The 20,437-nt window shown below is 45.3% G+C and overlaps 1 protein-coding gene across 2 annotated transcripts in view; it reads right to left on the bottom strand.

Moving 5' to 3' along the window:
- Positions 1 to 20,104, bottom strand: part of PRKCA (protein kinase C alpha) — a 227,701-nt gene extending 207,597 nt beyond the window's left edge. The window contains exon 1 of one of the 2 annotated variants that reach the window (XM_058165997.1): positions 19,729 to 20,104. In XM_058165997.1, coding sequence (XP_058021980.1) covers positions 19,729 to 19,901 — 173 coding nt within the window. In that variant the 5' untranslated portion in view covers positions 19,902 to 20,104. The remainder of the gene's footprint in view (positions 1 to 19,728) is intronic. The other variant, XM_058165998.1, reaches the window with a different exon arrangement.
- Positions 20,105 to 20,437: the final 333 nt, after the last annotated feature.

The following is a 20,437-nucleotide window of genomic DNA, read 5'->3' as shown; positions in this document are numbered from 1 at the left end:
GCCACTACAACGTCCATGAATTTCATTCTCACAGGAATTGTGGATCCCAGCATTCTATATTTCAGTTTAATTAAAAGTAACCATTTAAGTTACATTGGTTGAATAATTGCTGCTCTACACCTTCCAATTTCTTATTATGTGCAAACACGTGTGCATGACATATGGTGACTTATGTCATGACACATGACATATACTTCCATAATTGGTCATTGATGTGAGAGCAGTCTCATAAAATAACTAAAGCACATAAATGTTGTCCTTAACCTGTCTCAGAAATACTACTACTTGATAGTTCAATGATCACTATAAATATCTGAGGTGTATGCTTCGTAATTACTTAAGAGTCACTCTATGCCCAAACCTACTTCTCTAGTAGAGAAACTCTTTATCATCCGGAACTAAAATGTATTAAACTTAAAGCTTTTTTTAAACCACAAGCTATCAGATTCTGGGTTCCTGCATCTCATTGGACCACATCAAATATATGGATATACTATATATCCACATGGTCAGAAGAGCGTTCTCTAGGAATACCCATAAAACTTTCTCTTAGCTCCATATTCCACTCAAATTTTAGTTAATGAAGCATACATACAACAGAATACAGAATAAAAGAGTTAAAAGGTACCTTGGAGGTCTTCTAATCGATCCCTTCCTCGTGCAGGAGATCCTATACCATTATGGACAAATATCTGTTCAGTCCCCTCTTAAAAACATCCAGTGATGAAGCACCCACAAGTTCTGAAGGCAAGCCATTCCACTGGTTAATTGTCCTCACTATTAGGAAGTTTCTCTTTAATTCCAGATTGCGTCTCTCTTTGATTAGTTTCCAACCATTATTTGTGGTTATATATGAAATATAGTGGCACACAGAAAAACTGCCCTATATCAGTTCTGAGGTTCAGTTCCTGGGCCTCTTTCTCCTGTCTTTTTAAGCCAACATTGGCTCTCATTTTTCTAGTCTAAGAGTTCTCTGGAGCCTATCCCTTGACTTCCACATTTCTAGCTATGGCCTGAAAATCAGGTTTCCCTACTGAAGCTTTCATGAAAATAAAGAGATGAGAAGTGACAACTGACTTCAACTAATTCAGAGGGAAAAGGGCAATAGTCCCATTCACAGACTGCTCTAAATGATTCCCCAACCTTCAAAAATGGAATTTCATAGCTTATAAAAGATATAAGGATCATGCATAGTGAAAGTTGTTATTACGTTTATGATACCAGATGTATATGAAAATGTTCTGAACTATCTGCTTATCAAGATCAAGGACCATAGTCTCAAAATAGGCCTGCACTTTAATGAAAGAGGAGAAAGATTCTAACAACTGGTAATATCAGTAATTTCCTCCTTGACTGAAAGGAAATATATATAGCTGACAACTTAAATTGGCTTGGATAAGCCAATGAAACTATAAGCACCCAAATGTTGGAAAAATGGCTCTGTAAGGCCTAAACAAGTTATTTAAGTACAGAAAAATTTCCTTGTGTACCAAGATCTGATTTGTTCGGACCACGACATTTTCAAGAACATAATGACTGTGCAAGTTAGAAAATAAAGGCACAAGATGGGGGGGGGCGGAACCCACATGCCTTTGAGTAATAAACCTGGCAAAGGATACTGCGGATATTAGGGATTGCCTGATAAACGAATCAGTCAATATTGAGGAAATCAAAACTAAAATTTCCACAAAAGCTCAAACGACAAGACCAGACATCATGTTATGGACACTTCAGGCAAACAGACAGATAATTAGAGAAAAAAATATCATGCTTAGTCGGGTTGAAAGAAAATACAAAAGGGAAAGACTGGCAGGGTGAAGGGTTGGTAAAATAACAGTGGCCCCTGGTGCCATCCTAGCAAGGATCAGCCATCAAGAACAGAGCACAGTTCAGGGCAACCATTCACTGGGTCACGACAAGTTGACATTGACTTGACAGCAACTAACAAGTAGAGGTCATGGGAGAGAGAAAAGGTCCCAGTGGAAGAGCAATCCTGTGTCCAAGTAAAACAGTTGCAGTCCCACTGAGATATTTAACTTAGTTAAATCCAGCTGCAAGGAAGAATTTTTCAGAGACCACAGAATAGTAAACAATTATATTTCCACAGTAAGGTAGAGATTTCATATGTGCAAGAGGCTTCTGTCAGCTTTATTTCTGTGAGCAAACTGCAGGAGTTTAAATGTAGATTATCAGTGTCTATTAATGTTACCTATCAGTAACTAGGATCACAATTTTTTGATTTCAATATTTTTTTCGGCCACTTAAAAAAAATAATCCTTACTTCTGCAAATGTTAGCAAACTCTGAAGATGCAAACAATAATGCTACAAAAATATCTTTACTGATGTTGTTAAAAACAGCTGTTAGCCCTTACCACAGGGTTGAACTTAAGCTTTTAATAATAAAACATGATTTCTACCCACTGCCTCAAGGCTTACACTTAAATTTAAAAAATAATAATTTGTGCTTATCGATTACCATTTCTGTAATGTGCCTATTTTGAATACCATTTTCCCCAAAATAAGACGTCCCCTGATAATAAGCCCAATCGGGCTTTTGAGCTCATGGCAATAAGGCCAAGCGCTTATTTCAGGGTTCAAAAAAATATAAGCAGTCTTATTTTCAGGGAAACACGGGTATAAATAATTCAAACAAATAAAAAAATATTCATTGAATACATATTTAAAAATAAATGTAAAAATATTCAACACATAAGAATTATCCAGAAAAAATACCCAGCATAACCTATTAAAATCACAGTTGCTCTTCTTTTAATCCAATAACAACATATTTGATAAATACAAGTAGTCCTCAACTTACAACCACAATTAAGCCCAAAAGGACCGGGATACTTACGGGACCGCCTACTGCCACCAAAAGCCTCCCATCGACCTGTGCGCTCTCACAGGGAGGGCCTCCTTAGGGTGCCGTCAGCCAAACAATGTCAGCTCCCAGGGGAAGAGCATTCTCTGTGGGGGCACCTTCCCTGTGGAATTAACTACCTGTGGGGCTATGCGTACTCCCCGATCTCCGGACCTTTAAGCGCGAGCTCAAGACTTTTCTCTTTCATCGAGCAGGGCTGGCTTAATGGCAATTTTAACGGGGTTTTAATCGGGGTTGTTTTTTATAATTTTATCCTATTATTTTTAAATTTTCAGCCAATGGAATCAGATTTTTAAAGATATTGTATTTTAACTTTTGTGTATTTGTTTTATTCCGGCTGTAAACCGCCCTGAGTCTTCGGAGAAGGGCGGTATATAAATATGAATAATAAATAAATAAATAAATAAAATTTCTGTTGCTAAGCAAGACAGTTGTTAAATGATATTTGCCCCATTTTACGACCTTTCTTGCCACCATTAAGTGAATCACTGCAGTTGTTATGTTAGTAACACAATTAAGTGAATTTGGCTTCCTCATTGACTTTGCTTGTCAGAAGGTCGCAAAAGGAGATCACATGATCCTGGGACACTGCAACCGTCATAAATATGAACCAGTTGCCAAGCAGCTGAATTTTAATCATGTGACCATGGGGATGCTGCAATGATTGTTAACTGTGAAAAACAGTTGTAAGTCATTTTTTTTCACTGCCATTGTAATTTCAAGTGGTCACTAAACGAATGGTTGTAAGTTGAAGACAACCTGTACTACTGATTAACTGAAACATATTGTTTACATAATGATTGCTAGTATCCTTGATAAATTGTTGTAATTAAATGTCTTTTGAGATAAGATCTTCTAATTCAATGGGCAGATATTTTCTCCTATAAACCATAAAGAAAGCTCTGAAAAATATATATATATATGACTCCTTCACTGCTAACACAGAAACACAAGTCAGAGAGGGAAATAAGGACTAAACTAAAGCAACCTGCTTCAAAACCATAAAACTCACCAGTTTTGAGCTCAGCATATTCTGTTTCTCTCTCTCATTCTCTTTCTCTGTCTCCCCATTTAACCTATTTGCTCCAAGAAGAGAGGCAGAGCTAATATAAGTACTACTCTGAGCTTGTGAAGTAAAGGTGGAGTACACATTTAGCAATATATAAATCAAGTTGTACGAGAAGAATTTCCTCATAATGTAACATCAAAGTATTGTAGCTTTTAAAATGCATTAATTACTCTGTACTTGATAATACAGTCAATGAATAATTTAACTTCTGCATAACCCTTTCCTTTCTTTCCTGTTCCCAGTTCTCAAATCACTGGTCATTTTTCTTCTTTGTGACTTTTTTTTATAATTCATGTATATAAAATAGGGACACTTTTCCATTTTTCCATTTTTCTTTATCTTTAGTTTCTTCCCACTGCCCATATGGAGTATTTTCAACAAGTATATAGAGGAGAAAATTTACATAGCCAATAATAAAGCAACCTCTTCTCTCTTTGAAATCTGTTGTATTCAGTGGTGTTACTCTCAGCAGTTCTTATAGGCTTCTCCCTAAGGGATAGATTCTACCTTAATTCAGGATGTTCAGACACCCTGCCCAGGATATTTTGTATTCTGATTCTACTAGACAACACAGTTACGAATCTCTAGGATACAAAGTTTTAACTGTGTATAATATATAATGTACTAGTTTTCCTTGAATGTACTATACATATGAGAAAATCCAATCTACTCCTGTTTTTATCATCTTTAAAAAATATAGATTCCAATTCATTCAGACCAAAGTATCAAGCTTTGAAGGGAACAACAAACTAGACAATCAGATTTTAGCTTAATGTCTTAGCAAACCCTGCCTATATTTACTATATAACATGTTAAACCAGGTTATCTGAGGGACCGTCTCTTGCCGGTCACATATACCTGACCCACCAGAGCAGGGAGGCAAGGAATGTTGCGGGTCCCATCCTCTAGGGAAGTACACCTGGTGGGAGCCAGAAGAAAGGCCTTCTCTGTGGTGGCTCCTTCTTTCTGGAACATCATTCCCCCAGAGTTTAGAATGCCCCCGCCCCATTCTAATACTCTTTCAGAAGGCACTGAAGATCTGGTTCTGCCAGCTGGCCTGGGGAACACAAAGTGGGATGGAGCCCATTGGATGGCTCGTGTGATGTGTTGTCACTAAGGTGGGGATGGGGATTATTTTATTATCTATGATTCTCTCTTTTATTAGTTTTATTGTTTTTATATGATATTTTTATATTCTTGTAAGCTGCCTTGAGTCACCACGTGCCAAAAGGCAGCGATATAAATCTCCTAAGTAAGTAAGTAAGCAAATAAATAAATAAACAAACCATGATTAAGCATGCAAACAAAACTATTTTTGGGATGCTCACACACAATGGAACAAGAACCACTCTGTTCTCTACTACTATTTCCTAAATTCAAAATGTCTTTGAAGAAATGGTTCAGGGAGTACCACTATCTTCAATGCAAGGTACCTTAAGTTAGTTTAAAGAAGACTATATCCTGGAAACTCTACTTTTCAATCATCTTGCAATGCTTGTGTATTGAGCCCGCCCTTAGATAAACAAACTACCACATGCAAGTACTGTAAAAGCAAGATGATTTGAATGTAAATAGTTAGTGACACGTGAATACTTAGCCATGTTTTGCTAGCAGGATGAACATAAAGGAGAAGTATGCTGGGTCACTTGCATGATTGAATCTGGACTAAATTTCACACCCTATAAAACCATATAGAGTACTGTACAAGGTGCATCATTGCTTTTGATGGCTATTAGTTAAACAAATTTAGTCTGGGTGCAATCCATGGTTAATCAACGAAAATACAACAAATCTATATAAACACGTTTAACCGCATAGCTTCACCTAGTTTACATGATAAAAGTTTGGGATTTAACCAATAAATATTATTTTCTGACTTCCCAGTGGAATATATTACCTGGCTTGAGGTATGCTATGTGGAGAATTTTGTCTCACTTGTACTCTAAGACCATAATAAACCTTAAGAATTCCTTCCCCCCAATACATATGTATAATACTGAATACGTATGTAAAATACAGAAAGTATTTTAAGTCCTTCTTCCATCAAGAGTGAGTGCAGTAACAGAAACCCAGTGCAGTTCTTTACTGGCTTCATTAATAAAGACAAAAAAAGGCCACACTGCTTGTTTGGCAATTGCCAAATCATTTGACTTTAAGGAAAACCCAGTTATATATACTTCACAGTGATGACGATCCTAAATATATCACACATTTATTTCCCCATAATAAGCAGTGGGTACATGTGTATGTACATAGATATAACCCCCAGGGAACTTCAGGAGTGAAAAGCCACCCTGTAGGAAAGCAATAGCAAGCTATTCTGAACTGTTGCCAAAAAACCCTACATGCATTCATGTACTTATCAGAAGTTGAGTTGATCTCAACTTAAGGGGGAGAGAGAGAAAACAACTAGACATAGAGAAAATGCAGCAGGAACAAACACACACACATACACACGCACTCTTCACGTTGAGTTTTGCCATACAATCGGGGTGAAATGCTCCCGGTTCGGACCAGATCTCACGATCCGGGAGCGATGGGGGCCCCCCCCCCAACCATGCCTCGCTGTTCCTCTTCTCTGTCCCTGAAGCTCTCGGTGGTGATATAGCTGCAAACGGCCTTAAATGACTGTCGTGGCGCTTCAAAGGGCCACACTACAGCTGATCAGTGCTGTAGGCGGCTAGTAGACCAGTGCCTCTATTTTTAAAGAAGGTAGACTGGTGCGCTCCCAATAAAAAGCAATTAGTAGACCGGTGCCTCTATTTTTAAAGAAGGTAGACCGGTGCGCACACAGGTTTTGTATACTTTATTATTTTTATTATTTATTATTATTGGCCATGCCCATTCAGTCACCTGACCACCAAGCCACACCCACCAATTAAGCCACACCCACAGAACCGGTAGGGAAAATTTTTAGTTTTCACCCCTGCATACAATGCATCAAGAAACAGCATGTGGTGGCCCAACATCTAATCCAAATGAGACTAGTTCACTCACTCATTCCAGTGGAACAGCCTACTTATATCCCACCTACCAAATAACTTCATTTGAGGGGGGGGTGTTCCAAGAGCAGAGCTTTCTCTACTGAGCTGTGGTGGTGCAGTGGTTAGAATGCAGTACTGCAGGCTAACTCACTGCTCACTCCAAGAGTTTGATCCTGACCAGCTCAAGGTTCACCCAGCCTTTCATCCTTTCAAGATTGGTAAAATGAGGTCCCAGGTAGATAGGGGGCAATAGGCTGATTCTGCAAACCATGTAGAGTGGGCTGTCAAGCGGTATATAGGTCTAAGTGCTATTGCTATTGCTATTGCTACTATGGCCCCCGCCATTTGGAATATTCTCCCACTGGAGGTGAAATCTGTCCCCATGCTCCTGGTCTTTCAGAAAAACTTGGCTCTGCCACCTGGCCTTTGGCCATGAGAGGGGACTCTTACATTGGGAAAGGCTGATGGAGAAGATCCCCAACATCTCCTTGGTTTTTTAGCTTTTCTATTTAACTCTCCTAATTTTAATTGCTTTAACTTTTTTTTTTTACTTTTTACTATATTGTAAACTTCTCAGAGTTGCTCTATCAGCAAGATGGGTGGCATAAACATTTAATGAATAAATAAAACAAAATCTTCACTATCCTAGGCCCCAACACGCGCACACACACACACACACGGTCAGAGGCACCTTCACATGCTCTTCTTCTAATGTAAAATATCATATGCTATCATCTGTCAGCAATGTCCCTCTGGATTCTATGTAGGTCAAATGGAAAAAAGGTTTGCAGAAAAAAATTAACGGACACAACTTTGACATGAGGATTCAAAACAAGGACAGCATAAATTCAGATCATTTTCATTTTCCTGGGCATGCCAGCGCAGGACACACGATGTATTTTTAACAGATTGCAATTGTTAATTGGTAAAACACTTGTAATCTGTCTGACATATAACCTGTATTTGCATAACTACTCTGTCTTCTCCTTTCTTCCCCCCTGCCTCACTCCAAATTAACGACTACATCTGTCTAGACACTCTATGCATCTTTTGAGATTATGAGTTTTAATAAAATATCTTAGGGAGAAAAGGTGCTACAAAACTCCTCTTGATTTCTTTCCACCCAGACTAGCACAGGTCTTCTCCTACAATGGCTATTAAGAGTATGGGAAACCTGTGGCATCTCTGCTCAGTATACATAGCCCCAAAAATTAGGAAACCTCTATCTATAGTCTGTTTAGCATAACTATCTTAATAGGATTCCTGGCTTACTGTTCTCAAAAAAAGACAAAACAGTTTTCAGATTCTGGCTTCTTTAAGAACAACAAATCATGAATAGAAATCTGATTTATGTAAATGCTCTTCCCAGCCTAAAAAGCATAGCAAAAGTGATTGGTAACCCATGTATCACCCATTTTGTGCAAGGATAATAAACCATAATTAAAATTAAGAAACCTTAATTCTGTTCTGCTAAATACAGAATGCTCAGTTATTAACTTCTTCTTCTTCTGCGCATGCGCGTAATGGCGGTGGCGTTCTGAGGCTCGTGAAGGCAGCGGCCGGTGTTCCCAGCCGTGATGCCGCTGGGCCGCTTGCCGGGCTGCGTGGACTTCGGCCCCAGGTTGGTCAACATGCCGGCAGTCGAGAGCGAGGTCTTTGGACCTCGGTGGTCTCTCGGCTGCCGAGAGCGGGGCCGGAGTCCTGGGCAAGCAGCGGATGGTGGCGGCGGCCATTTTGGGGTTGGGGTGGCCGTCCCGGACTGGCTTTGGAGATCCCCGGCCGTGAGCAGAACGCTGGCGGCAGTGTGGTGGGCCGTTCGGGCCGGAGCTTTGGAGGGCCCGAAGATCGGCCGTTTCTCCCCCCCCCCCAGCTGACTTTTGGGCATGTTTAGCCCCTGCCGCAGTTTCCAGCAGCGGCAAGATCTTGGGCCGCATTTCTACCGACTGGTGAGTCAGCGGATCAGCGGATGGCGGCGGCCATTTCGCGGTGGGGTAGCCGCCCGGACAGGCCCTGATTCGATCCCTGGCCGCGCGCAATGTCAGCGGCAGTGTGGTGGGCCGTGCGGGCTTGAGTTCTTGAGGGCCCGAAGATCGGCCATTCCCCAGCTGACTCTTGGTTAGGCCTAGCCTGCGCCGTAACATCTAATCCAAATGAGACTAGTTCACTCACTCATTCCAGTGGAACAGCCTACTTATATCCCACCTACCAAATAACTTCATTTGGGGGGGGGGTGTTCCAAGAGCAGAGCTTTCTCTACTGAGCTGTGGTGGTGCAGTGGTTAGAATGCAGTACTGCAGGCTAACTCACTGCTCACTCCAAGAGTTTGATCCTGACCAGCTCAAGGTTCACCCAGCCTTTCATCCTTTCAAGGTTGGTAAAATGAGGTCCCAGGTGGATAGGGGGCGATAGGCTGATTCTGCAAACCATGTAGAGTGGGCTGTCAAGCGGTATATAGGTCTAAGTGCTATTGCTATTGCTATTGCTACTATGACCCCCGCCATTTGGAATATTCTCCCACTGGAGGTGAAATCTGTCCCCATGCTCCTGGTCTTTCAGAAAAACTTGGCTCTGCCACCTGGCCTTTGGCCATGAGAGGGGACTCTTACATTGGGAAAGGCTGATGGAGAAGATCCCCAACATCTCCTTGGTTTTTTAGCTTTTCTATTTAACTCTCCTAATTTTAATTGCTTTAACTTTTTTTTTTTACTTTTTACTATATTGTAAACTTCTCAGAGTTGCTCTATCAGTAAGATGGGTGGCATAAACATTTAATGAATAAATAAAACAAAATCTTCACTATCCTAGGCCCCAACACGCGCACACACACACACACATGGTCAGAGGCACCTTCACATGCTCTTCTTCTAATGTAAAATATCATATGCTATCATCTGTCAGCAATGTCCCTCTGGATTCTATGTAGGTCAAATGGAAAAAAGGTTTGCAGAAAAAAATTAACAGACACAACTTTGACATGAGGATTCAAAACAAGGACAGCATAAATTCAGATCATTTTCATTTTCCTGGGCATGCCAGCGCAGGACACACGATGTATTTTTAACAGATTGCAATTGTTAATTGGTAAAACACTTGTAATCTGTCTGACATATAACCTGTATTTGCATAACTACTCTGTCTTCTCCTTTCTTCCCCCCTGCCTCACTCCAAATTAACGACTACATCTGTCTAGACACTCTATGCATCTTTTGAGATTATGAGTTTTAATAAAATATCTTAGGGAGAAAAGGTGCTACAAAACTCCTCTTGATTTCTTTCCACCCAGACTAGCACAGGTCTTCTCCTACAATGGCTATTAAGAGTATGGGAAACCTGTGGCATCTCTGCTCAGTATACATAGCCCCAAAAATTAGGAAACCTCTATCTATAGTCTGTTTAGCATAACTATCTTAATAGGATTCCTGGCTTACTGTTCTCAAAAAAAGACAAAACAGTTTTCAGATTCTGGCTTCTTTAAGAACAACAAATCATGAATAGAAATCTGATTTATGTAAATGCTCTTCCCAGCCTAAAAAGCATAGCAAAAGTGATTGGTAACCCATGTATCACCCATTTTGTGCAAGGATAATAAACCATAATTAAAATTAAGAAACCTTAATTCTGTTCTGCTAAATACAGAATGCTCAGTTATTAACTTCTTCTTCTTCTGCGCATGCGCGTAATGGCGGTGGCGTTCTGAGGCTCGTGAAGGCAGCGGCCGGTGTTCCCAGCCGTGATGCCGCTGGGCTGCTTGCCGGGCTGCGTGGACTTCGGCCCCAGGTTGGTCAACATGCCGGCAGTCGAGAGCGAGGTCTTTGGACCTCGGTGGTCTCTCGGCTGCCGAGAGCGGGGCCGGAGTCCTGGGCAAGCAGCGGATGGTGGCGGCGGCCATTTTGGGGTTGGGGTGGCCGTCCCGGACTGGCTTTGGAGATCCCCGGCCGTGAGCAGAACGCTGGCAGCAGTGTGGTGGGCCGTTCGGGCCGGAGCTTTGGAGGGCCCGAAGATCGGCTGTTTCTCCCCCCCCCCCAGCTGACTTTTGGGCATGTTTAGCCCCTGCCGCAGTTTCCAGCAGCGGCAAGATCTTGGGCCGCATTTCTACCGACTGGTGAGTCAGCGGATCAGCGGATGGCGGCGGCCATTTCGGGGTGGGGTAGCCGCCCGGACAGGCCCTGATTCGATCCCTGGCCGCGCACAATGTCAGCGGCAGTGTGGTGGGCCGTGCGGGCTTGAGTTCTTGAGGGCCCGAAGATCGGCCATTCCCCCCCCCCAGCTGACTCTTGGTTAGGCCTAGCCTGCGCCGTAACGTCTATCAACGGCTTAGGCTTTTTTCATCACCGGCACATTGGCGGCATGCTCAGGATTTCCATCTGCGGCAGGCTGGATCATGAACTTAACACAGATCCAGCGTGATTAATGGCGGCCATAGGAACGGCGGCGGCAGTGACAACATTAGCGGCAATGGTATTAGTACGTGTGGCTTTCCATCTGACCACCGAACTGCACGAGCCCCTTCCCCAGGACGGAGTGAGCCCGGGACTCCGAGGGACATTATGTCATCTTAGCGGTCGGCAACCGAGGAGGATATTATTGTACCAACTTTTAGGAGGGAGGCCATTAGATTTGGCCGGACCTCTGGTCCCCTTGGCTGTTTCCTGGGTCATCTGGACTTGGGCCGGTTTTGTTCCCCGGATTTCAACGGATTGTGGGTTTGGCATCTTAGCCTCCCTTTCTCCGTCTGTGATGAGGATAGGGACGAAGTGGACAAGTCTGTGGGCCTAGAACTTGCTTAACATCTATGCCGGCTCGGGATGTACACTTTCTGCTGTCTTGAATTTGATATTCTCATGAGATATTCGTCCACCGACCTATTACAACTGCGAGGTTCCCCCGCCTCGCAGGAATGGCCCTCTAGGCTATCGAGAGCCTACCTTAACGAAGGGTCTTGGGACCCAGAGAGGTGGCATGCGGCCAAGAAGAATTTTTGGGGATTTTTAAATAGGTTTTTAAAAAGGGGTCTTTTAAGGGGAGGGAGGGATACGACGGGTGGGGGGATTAACCCGTCGGGGAGGGATCCAGCCCCTGTGCTTGTTCGCGGCACTTCCACATCTGGCCTGAAGGCAGGGGGGGAGGGTTTTGTTCCAGGACTAGAGGGTTGTTCAATCTGTACGGTAAGTGGGAGAGGCAGATATGGCGGAGGGGGGGGGCCGTATCGAGAGTTGGGAGCACATGTTCGATGTCTGAAAGCGATCACGTGCTCCGGCCCCTCAGTCCCTACCCGTTCCTCGGGCGGCCATGATCCTCAGAGCTTGGATCTTCGGTTGATGTTATGTAATGCCCGGTCCGTGGTCAATAAAGCTCCCCTGATTTGCGATCTTATTCAGGGGGAGTCCGCGGACCTTATGGGCATTACGGAGACCTGGTTGGGTCCAGAGGGGGGGGTCCCCCTTGTTGAGCTGTGCCCTCCAGGTTTCCGAGCATTTCATCAGCCGAGGGCCCAAGGTAGGGGTGGGGGGGTGGCGGTTGTTATTAAGGAAGATCTAGAGCCGAGGGAGGCCACTGTTCCTCAGATTGCCGGCTGTGAATCCCTCTATGTGAGGTGGGGCCATAGGAATCAGTTGGGCTTGTTGATCGCGTACCTGGCTCCTTGCTGCGTGACCACAGCCCTGCCCGAGCTGTTGGAGGTACTAGCCGCTGTGGCGGTTGAGACCCCCAGACTGATAGTCATGGGGGATTTCAACCTGCCATCAGCTGGCTTGTTATCGACAGCAGCTCGAGAGTTCCAGGCTTCCATGACGGCCTTGGACCTGATTCGAGTAAACGATGACCCTACGCACATGGGGGGAGGCACGCTGGATCTGATTTATATCTCTGGACAGTGGTTAAATGATCTGGAATTAGATGATTTAGTAACAGAACCGATGTCATGGTCCGATCATTTTCTCCTTCGCCTAGACTTCCGAACCGCCACTCACCATCGCAGGGAGACGGAACCTATACGTTGGTTCCGTCCCAGGCGCCTGATGGACCCCGAGAGGTTCCTGACGGAGCTTGGGCCATTCCCTGAGGATCTGGCCCACGGCACGACTGAGGAACTAGTCGTGGCCTGGGAACAGGCCGCAGCTGGGGCCTTGGACCGTGTCGTGCCTTTGCGGCCTCTGACCCGGGGCAGATCTCGTCCGGCCCCTTGGTTCTCCGAGGGGCTGAGGGAGATGAAACGCCGGAGAAGACGCCTAGAGAGCACCTGAAGGTCCAGTCGTTCCGAAGCTGATCGGACACTAGTTAGGTCCTATTCTAGAACCTACCTAGTGGCAATGAGGGAGGCGAGGCGTTCCTACGCCTCCACCCTCATTGCGTCGGCAGATAACCGCCCGGCAGCCCTGTTTTGGGTGACCCGCTCCCTCCTTCATCAGGAGGTGCGGGACGACCCTTTGCAGGGACGTGCCGAGGAGTTTAGTGGTTATCTATACGATAAAATCGCTCAGCTCCGGGACGGTCTGGACCGACGTTGGGATGATCCAAGCGAGGGAGAGGAGGCACGTCTTGTCGAGTCTGTTTGGGATGAGTTCGACCCTGTGGCTCCCGAGGACGTGGACAGGTTGTTGGGGAGGCTTCACGCCACTACATGTTTACTGGACCCGTGTCCTTCCTGGCTGGTACTGGCCACTCAGGAGGTGACACGAGGCTGGCTCCAGAGGATTATCAACGCTTCTTTGTTGGAAGGGGTTTTCCCTGCCGCCTTGAAAGAGGCGGTGGTGAGACCCCTCCTCAAGAAGCCCTCCCTGGACCCAGCTATTTTGGGTAATTATCGTCCAGTCTCCAACCTTCGCTTCGTTGCGAAGGTTGTAGAGAGTGCTGTGGCGCGACAGCTACCCCAATACCTGGATGAAGCCGTCTATCTAGACCCGTTCCAGTCCGGCTTCCGACCCGGATACAGCACGGAGACAGCTTTGGTCGCATTGGTGGATGATCTCTGGAGGGCCAGGGACAGGGGTTATTCCTCTGCCCTGGTCCTATTAGACCTCTCAGCGGCTTTTGATACCATCAACCATGGTATCTTGCTGCGCCGGTTGGGGGGATTGGGAGTGGGAGGCACCGTGTATCGGTGGTTCTCCTCCTATCTCTCCGACCGGTCGCAGACGGTGTTGACAGGGGGGCAGAGGTCGACCGCAAAGTGCCTCACTTGTGGGGTGCCGCAGGGGTCGATCCTCTCGCCCCTTCTGTTCAACATCTATATGAAGCCGTTGGGTGAGATCATCAGTGGCTTCGGGGTGAGATACCAGCTGTACGCTGATGACACCCAGCTGTACTTTTCCACCCCGGGCCACCCCAATGAAGTTGTTGAAGTGCTGTCCCGGTGTTTGGAAGCCGTACGGGTCTGGATGGGGAGAAACAGGCTCAAGCTTAATCCCTCCAAGACGGAGTGGCTGTGGATGCCGGCATCCCGATTCAGTCAGCTGCAGCCGCAGCTGACTGTTGGGGGCGAGTTATTGGCCCCAAAGGATAGGGTGCGGAACTTAGGTGTCCTCCTGGATGAACTGCTGTCGTTTGAAGATCATTTGACGGCCGTCTCCAGGAGGGCCTTCCACCAGGTTCGCCTGGTTCGGCAGTTGCGCCCCTTCCTTGATCGGGATGCCTTGTGCACAGTCACTCATGCGCTCGTTACCTCTCGCTTGGATTATTGTAATGCTCTCTACATGGGGCTCCCCCTGAGGTGCACTCGGAGGCTTCAGTTAGTCCAGAATGCAGCTGCGGGTGATAGAGGGAGCTTGAGTAGCTCCGTGTAACACCGCTCCTGCGCAGACTGCACTGGCTACCTGTGGCCTTTCGGGTGCACTTTAAGGTTTTGGTTACGACCTTTAAAGCGCTCCATGGCTTAGGGCCTGGGTACTTACGGGACCGCCTGCTGTTACCACATGCCTCCCACCGACCCGTCGCTCTCACAGAGGGACTTCTCAGGGTGCCGTCCGCCAAGCAATGTCGGCTGGCGGCCCCCAGGGGAAGGTCCTTCTCTGTGGGGGCTCCCACACTCTGGAACGAGCTTCCCCCGGGTTTACGCCAAATACCTGACCTTCGGACCTTTCGCCGCGAACTGAAGACATATCTCTTCATTCGCGCGGGGCTGGCTTAAATTTTATTGATTTTAAATTTTCTACTACTAATTTTTAAATGGGGTTTTAGTTTTTATATATTTTAAAGTTTTAGGCCAATTATAATAAGTTTTTTAATTTGCATTTTAAATTGTATATTGTATTGTCTGTTTTTACTTTTGCCCTTACACCGCCCTGAGTCCTTCGGGAGAAGGGCGGTATAAAAATCAAATAAATAAAAATAAATAATAAAAAAATAAAAACTTATACTGACATTAAAAAGAAATTAACCTTTAGTTTCATTATTAGAATATGAAGTCCTGACCTCTAATAAGTATTAGTTAGTTAAGAACTCGGTAAATGAACATGAGGAAGAGTAAAAGCCAAATGACAGCTGATAAATTAGATGCAAACTATGTATGAATTGATAAATCTGCTATTTTTGTCTTTGTTTAAAAACAGAGGTGAAGGACTTGGAATTTAATTGAAACATGAACATTTTTTTCACCATGTGATTTTTCACTAGTTATCAATACATGGAGTGTTGCAAATTGGTTTTCCAAGGAAATACAGAGGCTGTATTTTTGCCCTTTCAATGAAAACACAGGCCTGTTGGTTTCAAGTAACTTCTGGAGTGGAAGTGGAAGAGATTTTAACATCCCCCCCCCAACATGTTTACTGTTCTGATCCACAAATCACAAATCCACCACAGCTATGTTTAAGTAAAAAAAAAATGATTATAAGTCTTGCTTTTAGACTGAGCCTTATTAGAACAAGAAAATGAGATAACAAGTCATGTTGCATGCCCTTTCAATTCAGTAAAGCGATTATATACTTTGATTTGTCTACACTTAGGATAAGATAAGAATCCATCAAGAAACATACATATTTTTTACAATGAAAACAGAGTTTGAAACTATGGAAACTACTGGTTACAAGCTCTGGTTTATTACAAATCTCAAATGTCATTTTATTATAAAACTCGTCATTATTATAAATCTCAACTGTCATGGAAAAATTATTTATTTCTATGCTGCCCTTATTATTTGTACAAATAACTCAAGGTGGTGAACATATCCAACACTCCTTCCTCATCCTATTGTTCCCATAACAACAACCCTCCGAAGCAGGCTGGGCTGAGAGAGGATGACTGGCTCAAAATTACCAGGCTAGTTTTCATGTCTAGGGCAGGACTAGAACTCACAGTCTCCCAGTTTTTAGTCTGGTGCCTTAACCACCAGATCAAACTGTCTGTCATGGCTTATTTATGGCTTTATGGTTTATCCCTGACTTTTTAGGGGGAAAAACCAATTCTGGGTTCTGGCAAAAAACACTGAGGAAAAATTAAATAGAAATTAACTCCATGAGCTATGATTGTTTTGTTAATTTCCAGGACCAACTGATTGAACAGTCCATGTTTAAAAATTCAAGACTTAGTGTTATATACAATTACAACTTACGAGTACCAAATAGGTGTAATCAATAAATGCATGAAATGAGACATAATGGGTAGGATCACACATGTTGTATTTAGTTACTTTGTAGCTCAGGATGTTTTTATTTAAAGGTAAGGTTATTTATTTAGGGACACGGTGGCTCAGTGACTAAAATGCTGAGCTTGTCGATTGAAAGGTCAGCAGTTCAGCGGTTCGAATCCCTAGTGCCACATAACGGGGTGAGCTCCCATTACTTGTCCCAGCTTCCCGCCAACCTAGCAGTTCGAAAGCACATAAAAAATGCAAGTAGAAAAATAGGGACCATCTTTGGTGGGAAGATAACAGCGTTCCATGCACCTTTGGCGTTGAGTCATGCCGGCCACATGACCATGGAGACGTCTTCGGACAGCACTGGCTCTTTGGCTTTGAAACGGAGATTAACACTGCCCACTAGAGTCAGGAACGACTAGCACATATGTGTGAGGGGAACCTTTGTCTTTTTACATTTTTATTTATTTACATCCCATTTTTTCTCAGGGGGATTCAAGGCAATATATATGTGGATCTCCCCTAGTGTTTTGGATAGAAGTACTATCCTACGGTTAGTTGGACAGAGTCTGGTGGTCCTAGCATTACCTTGCAAGTTCCGTGACAAAGACTTGAATATGAACTGTATGTTAGCATGCTGTGTCAACACTGTAGCTAGTGAGAACTGAAAGCTTTTCATTAAAGAGCAACACAGATCAGAAAGAAGAAGGGGGAAGAAAGTCTCTAAAGGCCAATAATAAAGCAGATGAATGGGCTAGCTAGACAATCAATACAGAATTCAAGTAGAGCATGAAAGAGCTCCAGAATTTATTTATTTTGGGGGGGGGGAGAATCTCTTTTACACTAGCCAGTACATAGTAGTTGTGTAAATTTTGTATAAATAAGTTCTCCTTTACATAAACAAGCAATCACATTCATGTCTAGGCCGTGGTTAGCTCATGATGCAGTGTTCTGCCCATCACACTATGTAAAGTAAACTGTGGATTAATCAGTAGGAAGTATGTCATGTGAATATGGCCAGAAAGCCTATGTCAGCCAGAAGTGTCTTCCCAAAAAAAAAGTCTGGGTCTAAGGAATAAATTGTTAGGAAAAATATTCAAGGGGTTATTATTTTTGGGGGGAAGGTTCTCATTTCCATGCTCCCACTGTATTTCGGAAAGTAGCGATGCCCTGAATTTGAATATCTGCTATTATTCATAGAAGACATATATAATGGTATTATTACCTCTTTCTTTTTTTCAGCCTAGATTAGCCTTTTGGGCATATTAGTATAATCCCTATGTTGGAAGAAAAAATTAATTTGTGTCTGAGGCGATGTCAGGGACTCAATAATTTTTTCTGATTAATTTAGGAAGTAATGCTTCCTAGAACAGTTGTTACCATCAGTATTCCATACCAGGAAGGGGCAGATAAAGGGAATAATGCTTATCAACCCCTTATGAAGTGAACTCGATAATGGATGAACAAGATAATTGTGGGCAATGGAGGGCAAAGTATTTTTTAAGAGTAGAGAGCAGATGTTGGTTTCTTCATCTTAGCATGTCAGTCAGAACATGAGTAGAAGCAAGATGAGGAACCTACAATTTTCCAGATGTAGAAAAGTATCTTTTTTTACATCTGGTCTCCTCCAACAATGGCTTCCCTGCAATTGTAACCATGATATAGTGACAAGGGATGCAAAGAGGTGTGTAGTTCAGCAACATATGAAGGGCTCCGGGTTTCCCATTTCTTGGAGGGCACCCAAATCATGTTTCTCAACCTTGGCAACTAGAAGATGTGTGGACTTTAAGGTGCCAAGATTGAGAAACGCTGATTTAAAGGCTAATAAGTCAACACAACATACACACATCTCCTTTGGAAGGCAAATGCTATAGGTCATGCACATTACCGGGTCAGCAAAGTAGCAAGTGGGACTACAGACATAACAGCTTCTTCCCTGGGATATACTGTAGTTGCCATCCATCCATCAACCCACCCATCCATCTCATCTCTGGCATCTGTCTAATTGTCTGCCTATCTCTCTCTCTCTTTCTCCTCTCTCTCATTTGTCTGTTTGTCTACCTGTTTGTCTGTCTGTCTGTCTGTCTGTCTGTCTGTCTCTCATCTCTATCATTTGTCTGTCTGTCTATGTTTGTCTATCTTTTCTATCGACCTACCTTCCTACCTACCTAATCTCTATCATGTATCTTGTCTGTCTATCTATCCATCCTGGGGAAGCCCAAACACACTGGCAGCGAACGATAGAAAGCTGCTCTCTTTCAAGGGTTATTACCCAAAGATCCCTTTCTCAGAAAGAAGGAAGAGAGAAAATGTCTTTTGGGGAGGGGGGAGTCAATTCATGCTGATAAAGGTTATGCAAAGGATAGACCTGAATTTGTGTGTGTCTCTAGTGCAGAAGTGGTTCACGAATTAGCTTCATTTTCTGATGTGGTCAGTGGGAGTGGCGGAGTTGACACAGAAGGAAGATTTCAATGCAGGAAGTGCCTCTGAGAACGGTGAAATACTGTTTAATAATCTATCCAGGGCGACCAGGCAACAAAGATGCCTTTCTGGCAAGCTGGAGGAGCGCCCAAAAGCTTTCTCAATGGAAGTAGAGATGAATATCTAGCCCCACAGGTATGCAAGCATTGGTGTGCTGGCAGATTCCCTCACACCCAGCAACACACACACACACACACACACACACCTACTCAGAAAGTGCTTTCCCCAAACTGTTGTCCGCCAGAAGTGCGGGACATCGTCTCTCATCGTTTCCAGGGGAGAAACCCACATTGGCGTCCAATACCTCTTGGAAGGTACCAGATTGGGGAAACCTGCCAAAGTTGTGACAAGCTCAGAAAGGAAGAGAGCGGAGAGGAGCAGCCGCTCTCTCACTGGCTGGCTGGCTCTCGGGGGTCTCTTTCTCGCCTTTCCAGGACTTAACTCGCCGGGGAAATCCTTTGCTCCCAGTTGAAAGGACCGACCGCGGGCTCTCTCTTCCTGCACCGGGACAGTTAATCCCCGGGGAAATCTGCGGAGGAGTTAAAGGGAGAAGGACGGGGGCAGAGTGAGGCAGCTCGGGAGAGGAGGCGCGAAGAGTCGGGTGGGGGGGAGGCTAGCGGGGTGAAGCCAGATGAAGCGGGAGGAAGGAGAGACTGAGGGGAGGCGCCGGCACTGCGGAGGGGAAGGGGCTTGCACCGGGGAGCGGAGGCGGTCGGCGGAGATAGGATGGGAGGCTCTCCTTACCAGATGAAGTCGGTGCAGTGGCTGCAGAAGGTGGGCTGCTTGAAGAACCGCGCGATGAATTTATGGTCCCTCACTTCGTGCACGTTTTTCTGCCGAAGGGCCCCTTTCCGGGCGAACCGCCGAGCAGCGTCGGGACCCGAACCGGGTTCGGAGGGTGGGAAGACGTCGGCCATGGCGAGCACGCGCGCGCCGTCCCCCTCGCCGTCCCCGAGCGAGCCCCCTTGTTTTTCCCCCCCGCGCCTCTCGCTCCTTCCTGCTTTGCCTTCGACTTCTCCCTCAAGCCAGGAAGCCGCTTCAGCCACCGGCTCTGCCCCGTCCGGCAGCCGCGTCCGACACTTCTGGCAGCTGTGTGGATGGGCGCTGCCTCCTGCCCGCTTTGGGCTCCTCCTGACGTCTGAGCCACGCGCGGCAGGGAGGCGGGAGGAGGATCCCACAGCCCCGGGCCAGACCCGACGGCTCCGCCCGCTTGCCCGCCCGCCCCCTCCTCCAGCCAGCCTGCTGCCGAGCTCCTGGGCCCCCTGCCGCGGGAAGGAGGAAGAGCGCGAGCCGGGGAAGCCCGTCTCTAAGGGCAACAGGCAGGCAGGCCGGCCGGCCGGCAGATCCACGCCCCCCCCTTCCCCCGCTGGAGTGGGGGGAGGTCCCCGAATAGACGTTCCCCGCCCTACAGAAGGGCCGGGGACATCACCTGTGGCATGCGATGCGCGGGGAG

The sequence above is a fragment of the Ahaetulla prasina genome, chromosome 2 (genome assembly GCF_028640845.1).
Source record: "Ahaetulla prasina isolate Xishuangbanna chromosome 2, ASM2864084v1, whole genome shotgun sequence".
Classification (NCBI taxonomy): Eukaryota; Metazoa; Chordata; class Lepidosauria; order Squamata; family Colubridae; genus Ahaetulla; species Ahaetulla prasina.
This window is presented reverse-complemented; position numbering and strand designations above follow the sequence as displayed.